Here is a 12085-nt window from a genome sequence, read left to right as displayed (position 1 = left end):
TTCTAATTATATATTTTAATAATTATGGGTTAAAAATATGTTTTTTAATTATGGGTTAAATATGTTTTTAATCCCTCTAAATATTGGCTATTTAACCTTTAGTCTTCAAAAAAAAAAATTTCAAAGAATCGTCCTCTTAATATTGACTGTCCACACATACTTTTGATCCCTAATTTTAATTTTGTCTAACGGAATATAAAGGGCAAGACAATTGACTTAATTTTAAAATTTTGCAGTTACAATAACGGCCGGAGTGGAATTTACTGCCTTAAACTATTTTTTATTGCATCATAAACTTCACTTAAATTTTATTCCTAATTTCTAATTGTCTTTTTCTGAAATGTTAAATGCAAAATACCACCATATATTTCTCTCTCAACTCCTCGTTGATATAATTCAAAGCTTGCACCGCTAACGCCACATTAAAAGCTTTTTTATAGTTTAAAGGCTATCCTCGTTTCTTTTTAATAGTGTACGAAATAAAAAAACAAAGTCCACATATTTTGACTAATATTTATAGCAACATGATGAAATAATATACATGTAGACTAATTTCACGTGGTTTAAGCGCATTCATATTCTGTAAACAATATTTCCGGAGGTTTGCTTTACATTGTTGGAGGTTTCTGCGTGCAAAGTGAAAGAAAATTTAGAGAAGATAGAGACTTAAGGTAAATAGATTGGGGAAGATGACACATATGTTTTAATAATTATTCCAAAGAAAAACAAAATAAGTTTTAATAAACATATTTCATGGTGTAAATTTATTTCATCCAATTAAATCTATCCTCAGTGGCGGAGCCAGAAAAATTATGAAGTCTGGGCAAAAATTTAAAGACCGTAAATTTACATTGTATATAATATATAAATAGTCATCAATTAAAATTAAAGATAGTGAATCCAACAACTGAAACAATAACATATTTTTCCTTGATGAATCACTACAAAAAATATACTAAATAGCGGAGACTATTTACAGGGGATTATTTAAAACTCCCGTAAAATGAACTAAGAGACATTAAGTGTCAAAAATATTTGTCTAAACTCAAGGGGTTCCGAAAATCCCCTCAAATAGCCATACAAAAACCCAAAGAAAATTAAAAAAACATATATTTTTTTACTGCTTCCAACTTTCATTACCCTCTCAACTTACATTCGCGAGGAAGAAAATTTAGATAGTCACAAACCAAATCACAAACCCTTTTGAAGTTCCAACCCCTTTCTTCTTCCCATTTCTCTCATTCAATTGGAACCCTAATAGAAACCATCGCCGCTAACTAAATCCACCACCTCCATCGAAGCCGTCTCCCCTTCAATCCTTCGCGGCTGTAACAAATCTCCCCTTCACACTTCCATTGTTGAATTAGTCTTCCCCAAATATCTCTCTTGCACCATAAAATCTCTGGATCTCATTCTCTCTCGTTTTAGTATCTCTCCACCAACAGAGAAAATTGGTAAACCTAATTTTTTTCTATCTTATTTTCAATCTGAAACTTCAATGAAACTAATACCCACTGAGACAAATGGATGGTTTGAGTTAGTGAGTAAAAAAAATAGGGGTATTTTGTGTCAGAAATTGAGGGGTTCTTTATTGTGATATGAATCTTGAAACTTGTAGGTTAAAATCTTCAAATTTCATCCTATTTGCTAGTTTGGCATGAACATCTTTAGAAATAATAAGGTTTATGCTCAAAGCCATTTTACCCTTTCATTTCTTGCAATTTTATATTTTACATAAGGTTGTGTTCATTTTGTTTATGATCATGACTATTCCTTAGATATGATAATTATTAGTTCTTTTGTTTAACTTTATTTTTCCTACTAGCTTTGTGTGAACGTAAATCACTAACTTTGGATTTTCTCTCTAAAATGGGCTGAAGAGTTGTGGCAGTTAATTCTTACTGAAAGACTAGAGGTTGCAGATATGAAGTTTCTTAGGGACGATGACAAATTCATTCCTCTTGTTACAAATTTTGAACAGGTATGCAAATTTTCATTTGCATCTAGAAATTAGTAAATTATAAATTCTGAACATGTATGCAAATTTGCATTTGCATCTAGAAATTAGTAAATTGTTGTGCTGCAAGTAACTCACTTTAAATGTGTATTTGGATTTAGAAATCTCTATCATGAAATTTAAATTATATAGGATAATATGTTATAAGGGTAATATGGTTTATTGGTTGTTTGTTGTAAGGCCATACTTTATATGCATATTTGTGGGTAACTTTAGCATCACATGTGTGTTTTTTAGCGTTACCCGTAAATATATAATATGCTATACCCAAAGCTAATTTTAGCTTTTTTTTGTTTGATTTAGTTGCTATTATATTTTCATTAAGTGATTGAGTTTTATTGTTGTGACTTAGAAGTTTCGTTGATTATACTTTTGGATATTATAATTTAGTGTAAATGTTGTTAATCATGCTACTTTAGTTTGGTTTGTTATTTAAAAGAAATTTGGCTTGAATTATGTGTAATGGTGAAGATGTTTGATCACTACTGAATCCTTCTCTTGAGAAATTAGTTATTTAAAATCTTTAAGTTATTTTATAATTGGTCATTTTTGTGCATAGTTGCAACATGGAAGCTTTTATTACAAGCCATTGAAATTTGTTAATCTTAACATGATATAATATAATAGCTCTTTAAATCGATCTTGTTTTTCTATCAATTGAGTTTTTAAGAGAAATTAATTCAACATATGAGTTCTTATCACATCATATTAATTCATATTTGTTTTTTTTAAATGTTTGATTTTTGAATGTTCTTATTTGTTTTAATAAAAAAAAATACCCTTGAACAAATGGAAATAACAATAGTTTGAATAGATGACAAACTGATTAGTAAAACTTGAATGAAAACCATAAAGTTCATTAGTTGTTATAGTGGAACAGAATTTTAATTTATGTTATTTTTTTATTTCCTTTAGGTATAACCATAGATGGATTGTGCATAGGTTAACAAAGTTAAAGACTAATATAGGTATTGGGGATTATTTTGTTTGAAAGGAGTTGGTGGCTAGAATTATTCTCACTGTTTGAAATGAAATTGGGATCAACTACATGATATAATTATGGATTGTTATGCTTCTACTACTACATCTACATCAGTTTGCTCCAGGTATTTTGAGAAAGTTGTGTTACTAAATGAACTACTATTTTTATCTTCTTGAGAAAAGTAACACATTGGTGCAAGTCATGTTACTAAACATTGGTATTGAAGTTTAAGATTTTTATTTGATCACAGGTTGTAATCATTTCCTAGGTTCTGCCAAAGAAGTTCTGCATATTAGGATACTGTGGTTATATTTAGCGATACATTTTTTAATTTTGTCTTTGATTACATGTTTTAGTGGATGTTCTAACAATGTTGTTTAGATGCTACAACATTGTTTTGATGCTACATCAATGTTGTTCTAACAATGTATATTTACTTTCTATACATTTTGATGGTACTCAGTGAGTAACAATTGTTTGTGTTTTAGAGTTGTCCTGATATTTGATACTCAATGAACTACTGCTTTTAATGTTGATAATTTGGTATGAACTTAAGATAATATTTTATTGTTTATACTATTATCGTAATGCAGCAAGTTCTAAAGTAGGAAGATTTTTGTATGAAATGAATACTTATTATGTTTTTATAGGTTTTATTAATATTATTACTCCCCGTACCTTTTAAAAAAAATAATGAAAGTCTGTGTACTTATATTTATTATTTTTTAATATATTTTTTATTATTAGCGGGGGTTTGAAACCTCCAAAACCAAACCGCCCCAGTTTAGTACAACGAATACCAGCGGGTGACGAAAACTCCCGCAAACAAACTATGGGAATCGTATATGCGGCAGTTGTAATAACTCCCGCAAAACAATCTGAGGAGGTTAAAAACCCCCGCAGAATGGGTTAAAAACCTCCGCAAATAAGGCGCTTTTTTTGTAGTGAATCCATCATATAACTGCAGGTTTATAAACTATAGACACTTTAATTCAAGAAAAACACTACATTATACATTAAAATAGGATACATTAATGTTACCTGATAATTGTTTGAGGGATTCACTTGGATTCCCATATTTGGTTCAGGAGTGGTCTTTTCTATATCAAATTGGATCTTTTCTATATCAAATTTGGATAAGGAATCGGGATAACAGATCTACGATAAACATTGAGTCCTCCAAATCATCTGGCGGCTTAATGCATTTTAGTTGATGGAAAATAAATATAAGTTCTAATCCGATCCTTAGTTTGAAACTTGTAAGTATAGTTTGAGTTTGGAGGAATAAGACAGTTGGTTCCCAAAACTCCATCTTGCCATGAATTCTTCCTTTGTTTAATGTCGTTCCTAATTTATCATATTCCCAACATTATTCTCATAGGAAATTTCACAAACAGATAATGTGAACAAATGGAAAACAAAAAATAAGCATATATAATAAAACCTCACCATGTGAGTAAAAATGGTTCATCTAGCTTATAGACAAGGTTGAGAAACACATTATTAGTTACCAAATCAAGTCTAGGAGCAGGAAATTGACCATTAGTCAGAATAACCTACAAAACGTAATCACAAAAAAAAGTTAGAATAAGAATATTTTCTATAAAAGTTACTAAATCTAATAAAAAGCAATTTGGTTACTCACTTGGTGGAGAGTACCAAGAGGAGAAAGAGTTCCAAAAGTCACTATCCATGTGTAGAATTTATAATCATCTTCTGCTTGTACCAAAGAGACAATTACTAATACAAGAACAATGCATAGTAGAGATAGCATTCTAGTGTTTCTTCTTCTGCTTTTACTTCCCCATTGTTTTGAATGAAAATTGAAAATAGAGATACATTATTATTAGAATGTTAGGAAATAAAAATGAGACATTGCTGTTAAGTTTGTATAAATAGAAGGAATTAGATTTGTACCAGATCTATGTTGTGTTTGGGAGAGCGACACAGTTCAATCCTGATACCGACTTAGCTTTGAAGCTTTAATATAAATACATAAATGACTAGAACCAATAAGCATAACCAAAACAAGAGAAAGAAGCGAGAAACCAACCTATGCATTTCATCGAACATGTGGCGTGTGAGTTTCAAAACAGCAATAACAGCAACACAATGATCAATTCACGAGCTGCATCATCAATAGTATAACAATTCAACATCCCATCACAAAAAATCAAAATAAAAGTAGAAGAAAAGGGAAGAAATCGGTGGAGGCATTTCGTCGAACACTTCGTGAGCACGATCAAAATCTGTATAATCTTCTCCTCGTTGTTTTAACAGAACCAAAATGCAAACACGAACCAATACAAAACCTTGTTTCGCAAAACCTCAAAATAAGCGAACCTAGTTAACACCAAAGCTGAACCGATACTTGCTAGAAAGAAATCACGACTAAACTAAAACTATACGTGAATCTAAATGAGTCCAAGAAATTATTACTATTGTGAGGTCGAATCGAGAAAGAGCCCAGGCAGATGCCCAAGCTAGCCGGGCATTGGCTCCGCCCCTCTCTACCCTAGTCATCACTTAAACTGGGAACATTACATAAAATTTGTCAATTGTCCTGTCATGTCATATTCTGTTAGACAGATTTAACGTCAGGTACCAAAAGTGTGGACAATAAATATTAAGAGGACGATTCTTTGAAGAAAATTTTTTTAGGACTAAAAGTGAAATAGTTAATATTTAGAGAGACTAAAAACATACTTAACTCTTTAATTATTATATATATATATATACATATATATATATATATATATATATATATATATATATATATATACATCAATAAATAAGTTTTTGGTCCCTATAAAATTTTAAAAAATTGTTTTTGGTCCCTATTAAAAAAATGACATGTTTTGGTTCCCACAGAATTATTATGCACGTAGTTTTAGTCCCTGTTGTTTAACTGATGTGCAATTTTAAATGATCATTTTACTGACATGTTTATAACATTATAAAAAGTTCCTCGAAAAAAAAGAATTCAAAATTTGATTTCTATGTCAAAATTTGCATTAATTTTATCATTATCTTTTGAAATTTTAAAAAATTATATTTAATTCTTCTCATTTTAAAAAAATTCTATAATTTGGTAAATAAACATTTTATAGTATTCTAAACACGTAGGAAAAAATTATTTAAAAATTTAAAAGTTTAAGGGTAGTTAAACAGTTTTTAAAATTTTAGAAAATAACAGGGACTAAAATTGAATTCACAAACATTTTGTAGGGACTAAAATATGTCATTTTTTTATAGGGACTAAAAATGTAATTTGAGATATTTATATGGACGAAAAACATATTAACCCTATTTATAATAATGATATTACATGGGGATATATATTTCAATAAATAAGTTTTTGGTCCCTATAAAATTAAAAAAAATTGTTTTTAGTCCCTATTAAAAAAATGACATGGTAACATAGGGATGATGGCAAAAGAAAAAATATAGGGATTACACTGCCCAATTGATGATGTAACAGTGTAGTCTAGGTTTTGTTTAGGATTCTTGTACTTTCTTGCTTTTGAATTAATCTACATATTTTATTGATTCAAAAAAAAAAAATGACATGGTTCCCACAAAATTATTATGCACGCAGTTTTAGTCCCTGTTGTTAAACCGATGTGTATTTTTAAATGATCATTTTACTGACATGTTTATAACATTATAAAAAGTTCCTTGAAAAAAATATTCAAAATTTGATTTCTATGTCAAAATTTGTATTAATTTTATCATTTTGAAATAAAAGCTTTTATTTATTTCAAAGAACAATTACAAAACAGGGCTAAAAGCCATAAATTGAGCCTAATTACATGAGATTATTAACTATAATGGGTCCTATATTTGAGTTTCATCCACCCTCTATAGACAATAGAATCTATAATATTTCTAGTTACAAAATGAATGTCTCTAGCTATCCCCTCATCACCAAAAATCTTAGAGTTTCTATACATCCAAATGCCATAACATGTTTCAGTTATAACACCCTTGAGCACTCCCATTTTCCAGCCTTTGCCTTTAGTTTTGCTCTTTATCCAGTTGAAATCCATTCTGCTAGCCTTCTGCACATTCATCCATTCAAGAACAGAGGTCCAGATGCATCTAGTTTCCTTACAGTCAAACAATACATGGTCGCGGTCTTCTTCAGCATCTTTGCATAGCTCACAATAGGACTGATGCAACATACCAAACTTTTTCAATCTTGTTTTTGTTGGTAATCTATCTTGACAGGCCAGCCAAAGGATTTCTTTGGCTCTAGGTCTAGCAAAATTATGGGACATCATGTGATACCAGTCTACAGTATTACTTTCTTGCTTCAGTACTTCATAAACCTTCATCATTTTGAATTTACCTTGTGCAATCATACTGTGCCGGACATTCTCAATGTTACCTAGCTCTTCTCTTTTAGCCATGATGTTCTTTAGGATCCAAGTACAATTCTTGCCATGATTGTCATGCATAATATCTCTACCCTTTAGGTAGTATGTGTGAATCCATTTTACCCATAGGCTATCACCTTCCATACTGATGTTCCAAAGGCATTTTAGGAGAGCCACAGTGTTCCATGTTTTCAAGTCAAGAATGTTCAGTCCTCCATGCTTGAGTGGTCTACAAACTTTCTGCCAAGCCACAGGGCTTTTCTTGCTAGGGGTACATTTTCCAGACCATATGAATGTCCTACAGATAGAGTCAAGCTTCTTGATGACACAATCAGGCAATGGGAGGCTGAACATCCAGTACTGAGCTATGGATGCAACCACACTCTTTACCAATTGGATCCTGCCAGCAATGCTCAGTAATTTGGTAGTCCAGTGTTTTATCCTACTGATAATTCTATCAATTAAAGGTAGGTAATGGCTCATATTCAGTCTTTTACTTGATAATGGAATGCCTAAATACCTGATAGGTAGATGCCCTTCCATGTATCCTGTAGAATTCATCACCTCAGTCTTGGCAGCATCATCCATACCTCCAAAAAAGGCCTTACACTTCTTTGGGTTGACAATGAGTCTAGTAGACTTAGAAAATGATGAGAAGGCTTCAAGGAGCATCTCAATGGATTTGTTGTCCCCCCTGCTAAACAACAGAATATCATCCGCAAATGTAAGGTGAGTAAGATTCAGCTTTGCATATTTGCTATGAAATTTGAAATCTAACTTGTTGATCATCTTGGCCATCACTCTATTCATATATTCCATCATAATAACAAATAAAAGTGGGGAGATTAAGTCTCCCTGTCTGATGCCTCTCCTTGCTTTCAAGATCTCTGAGTATTCACCATTAATATTGAATCTATAACTGACTGTAGTGGTGCCCAACATAATCCACTTAATGAATTTACTTGGCAAACCTATCTCACTCAGTATAGTTTCCAAAGCTGACCAGTCCACCATGTTGTATGCTTTTTGAAGATCAATCTGAAGCATGCATCTGGGTGTTCCACCTTTCCTGTTATATCCTCTCATAAGCTCAAAAGCTAACAAAATGTGATTCTGAATAACTTGGCCCTTCATAAAAGCTGCCTGACTCTGATGAATTATGTCTGGAAGCACATTGCCTAATCTGTTTGTTAGGACTTTAGAGATGATCTTGAAGAATCTTGTACAACCAGCAATAGGTCTGAAATCTTTCACTTCATTAGCATGTTCATGCTTAGGGATAAGTGTGACAATTGCGCTATTAAAAGCTTTGTACAATTTTCCTTTGACAAAAAATTCTTGGACTGCTGCTATCACATCCTGCTTGACTATATTCCAGCTAGCCTTGAAAATTTTTGAGCCATAGCCATCGATGCCTGGGGCTTTAAGGTCTCCTATGCCCTTCAAAGCATCCCAAATCTCCTTCTCAGTAACATCACTAGTGAGGTATTCTCTTTGACTAGGGCTGACTTGTTTACCTCTTCTCATGGCCTCAATATCCACATGCTGCAAAGTATTATCCTTGGATCCCATAAGTTGCTGATAGAATTGCATGACTTCCCTCATGATGCTAGACTGCTCAGACACCATACTACCATCAGATTTCTTCAGCATATTCATACTCTTGCTCTTGTGCTTGGCCTTGATAGAAGCATGAAAGTAAGAGTTGTTATCATCACTTAATCTTAGCCAATCTATTTTAGACCTCTGGATCAGCATTTGTTCCTCAAGGTCATGAAGTCTAATAACTTCCTCTGTACACTTTTTCACCTTACTGACCCTACTCCCATCCATATTGTTTAACCCGAGGTCAATCTGGGCTTGCTCTAAATCTTTTCTAGCCTGATCCAATTGTTGCTTCATGTTGATCAGTCCCTTGCTAAAATGCTTTAGCTCAGGTTTCAGTCTTTGTAATTTTTTCAACATTTTAAACATATGACTACCATCAAGAGGTTTATTCCAGCTATTTCTAACAGCATCCTCATAACCAGGTAAATCAGTGACAAAATTATAGAACTTGAATCTGCTTACTCTTTTGATCTGGTTCCTAGCTGTCAGCAGTAACAGGGCATGATCTAAAACACTCGGGGGTAGAATGTTCAGAGTTAAATCACTGTATTTAGTGAACCAGTCCACATTGCCAATAAGCCTGTCAATCCTAGAATGGATAGGATCCATAGTATGTCTATTACACCATGTGAAGTAGTCTCCACAACTATCCATCTCACTGAGCCCTGCTTGCAACATCATGTCCTGTAGATCACTATATTCAGATTCCATGACCATTCTACCTCCAATCCTATCTTGGGCACTAGTAACATTGTTATAATCCCCTACTAAGCACCAAGGTTCTGGAGAACTAGGAGTCATATTAGTGGTATCCTTCCATAATCTCTTCCTTTGCTCAATATGATTGTTACCATATATTGAAGTCAGCCAGAATATAAGTCACCCTTCATGTCAAAGACTCTACAATGAATGTACTGGTCAGAGCTATGGACATATTGCACATCAAATTTTCTATCATTCCAAGTGATCCAGATTCTACCATTATCATGATAATGATAGTTGTCCAGGTACTTGTCATAAAGGTTGAGCTTTCCTCTAATCTTGCTAGCTTTAGTAGACTTTACTCTAGTTTCAATTAAGATCAATATATCAGGCTTAATAGAATTGAGACGGGAACTAATCTTTTTGAGCTTGCCTGATTTGTTAAGTCCCCTAACATTCCATGAAGCTAGCATGGTCCCCTATCCAAGGTCACTGTTAGGTCATTCAAAACCTCCAGTGCCTCAAATCCATTCATACAACTAATATCAGGACTATTTTCAGATAGAATTTTTTTACCTCTTTCTTTGGTTGAAGAGCTCACAGTTATCCAAGCATTTTCCTCAGGTTGCCTTGCAATTTCTGATTCTTCCTCTCGTGTCCTATGTTTTACTGCAACATTAGGGGTTGGAGCAGGAATGCTGACAGTTGTATCAGGGGGTTTGGTTCGAGGTTTCCACTGCTTCTTCACATAATCTTTGCACTTGTGTCCTATTCATTGGCATCTCTCACAATAGAGAGGTTTCCATTCGTATTCAACCGGTTGCATCAGTTTCCCCCTTCACAATCCTTAATTGCAATCTCTTTCACCATCTCCTTGGTGATGTCAACTTCAATCAAGAGTCGAGCATAAGATACCCTCAATTTAGTGGTTGTACATTCGTCAGTGACGAGAGGGACTCCTATTGCACTACCAATCTTACTCAAACTCTTCGCTCCCCATAGATGTAGAGGCAATTTTGGGAGTTTTACCCACAGTGGGAGAGTTCTCAGCATATCCCTCTTTAGGTTAAAGTCAGCCTTCCATTCCCTCAGCATCAGAGAGATGTTTCTAAGTGTGTAAGGTCCTCGCATCAGTACCGCATCCATGTCCTCGTGAGATTTGAACTGAAGAATGAAGTAACCTTCATCATGGTAAAACATATCAGGAAGCTTGACAAAGCTCCAAGTCTTCTCCATGAAGTTTTTCACCATGTTCATGCTTAATTCCTCCCCCATCGCGTACAAGATTAACGTTGTTTCCCAGTATTGCACTTCAGATGCAATGTCATCTTCTTCAATCTCGATTTCAATTCCTTCGCTTGTCACAGTTGGCGCTACATATTGCATCGAGAGGCCTTTTGCTAGATTGCGATTCTCCGCAAGCACATCAACCCACAGTTTACGTTCTTCAATCTTCTTTGGTTCCGTTTGTGGTGCCTTCTTTGATTTTCCTTCAATTAGGGTTTCCGAGTCTTCATCCTTATCCTCAACAAGAACCGTTTCTTGTTCCTCCTCCTTCCTAGTTCGTGAAGTATCAGATGATAGAAAATCTGGATTCTCCATCTCCGAAGTTGATTGTTTGTTCTCCGATGAGAGTGGTGTTGGTTGGCTCACTGGTGACGGTGGCGCCGCTTTTGGCGGCCTCCCTCGTCCTCGTTTCCCGCGCGTTCCACTCTTCATTTCGTGTACTTCGTTTTTTTATTAATTTTATCATTATCTTTTGTAATTTTAAAAAATTAAATTTAATTCTTCTCATTTTTAAAAAATTCTATAATTTGGTAAATAAACATTTTATAGTATTCTAAACACGTAGGAAAAAATTATTTAAGAATTTAAAAGTTTAAGGGTAATTAAACAATTTTTAAAATTTTAGAAAATAGCAGGGACTAAAACTGAATTCATAAACATTTTGTATGGACTAAAATATGTCATTTTTTTATAGGGACAATGTAATTTTAGATATTTATATGGACGAAAAACATATTTAACCCTATTTATAGTAATGATATTAACTATTTATCAACTACCTAACTAATAATGGAACATGCCCATTAACACCTCATATTACCCTTTAATTCCTTATTAATTTACACTAATAGCCTTTTTCAAGTTGGGTGCCACGACCACCCCAAGCGAACATAGTTGGGACTAGGGGGTGCCCCGACCACCCCAAGCTTTTTTTTATAATTTTTTTTATAATGTGAAAATACTAAACTACCCCTATTTAAAATAAATATTAACAACTTTGCCATCAAATCCTTTTACTCTTTACTTACCAACAACCCTAATATTTTCCCAACAATCAAAATACTCTCCTTTTTCAAGTTTTTTTACGGTGAACTCATCCAACCACCACCT

At 33.4% G+C, this 12085-nt stretch overlaps 1 protein-coding gene and 1 long non-coding RNA gene across 2 annotated transcripts; one reads left to right on the top strand and one right to left on the bottom strand.

The window, feature by feature from the left end:
* Positions 1 to 1851: 1851 nt before the first annotated feature.
* On the top strand, positions 1852 to 3472 carry LOC131617992 (uncharacterized). Its single transcript, XR_009288713.1, has 3 exons — positions 1852 to 1981; positions 2986 to 3123; positions 3250 to 3472. It is a non-coding gene; the product is annotated as an uncharacterized LOC131617992 (long non-coding RNA).
* A 7041-nt stretch (positions 3473 to 10513) lies between these two features.
* On the bottom strand, positions 10514 to 11407 carry LOC131619814 (uncharacterized). Its single transcript, XM_058890869.1, has one exon. It carries the CDS (start codon positions 11405 to 11407, stop codon positions 10514 to 10516), a length of 894 nt encoding a protein of 297 aa, XP_058746852.1.
* Positions 11408 to 12085: the final 678 nt, after the last annotated feature.

The sequence above is a fragment of the Vicia villosa genome, linkage group LG7 (assembly GCF_029867415.1).
Source record: "Vicia villosa cultivar HV-30 ecotype Madison, WI linkage group LG7, Vvil1.0, whole genome shotgun sequence".
Classification (NCBI taxonomy): domain Eukaryota; kingdom Viridiplantae; phylum Streptophyta; class Magnoliopsida; order Fabales; family Fabaceae; genus Vicia; species Vicia villosa.
The sequence above is the reverse complement of the archived record's forward strand: the minus strand, read 5'-3'. Positions and strand labels throughout refer to the sequence as shown.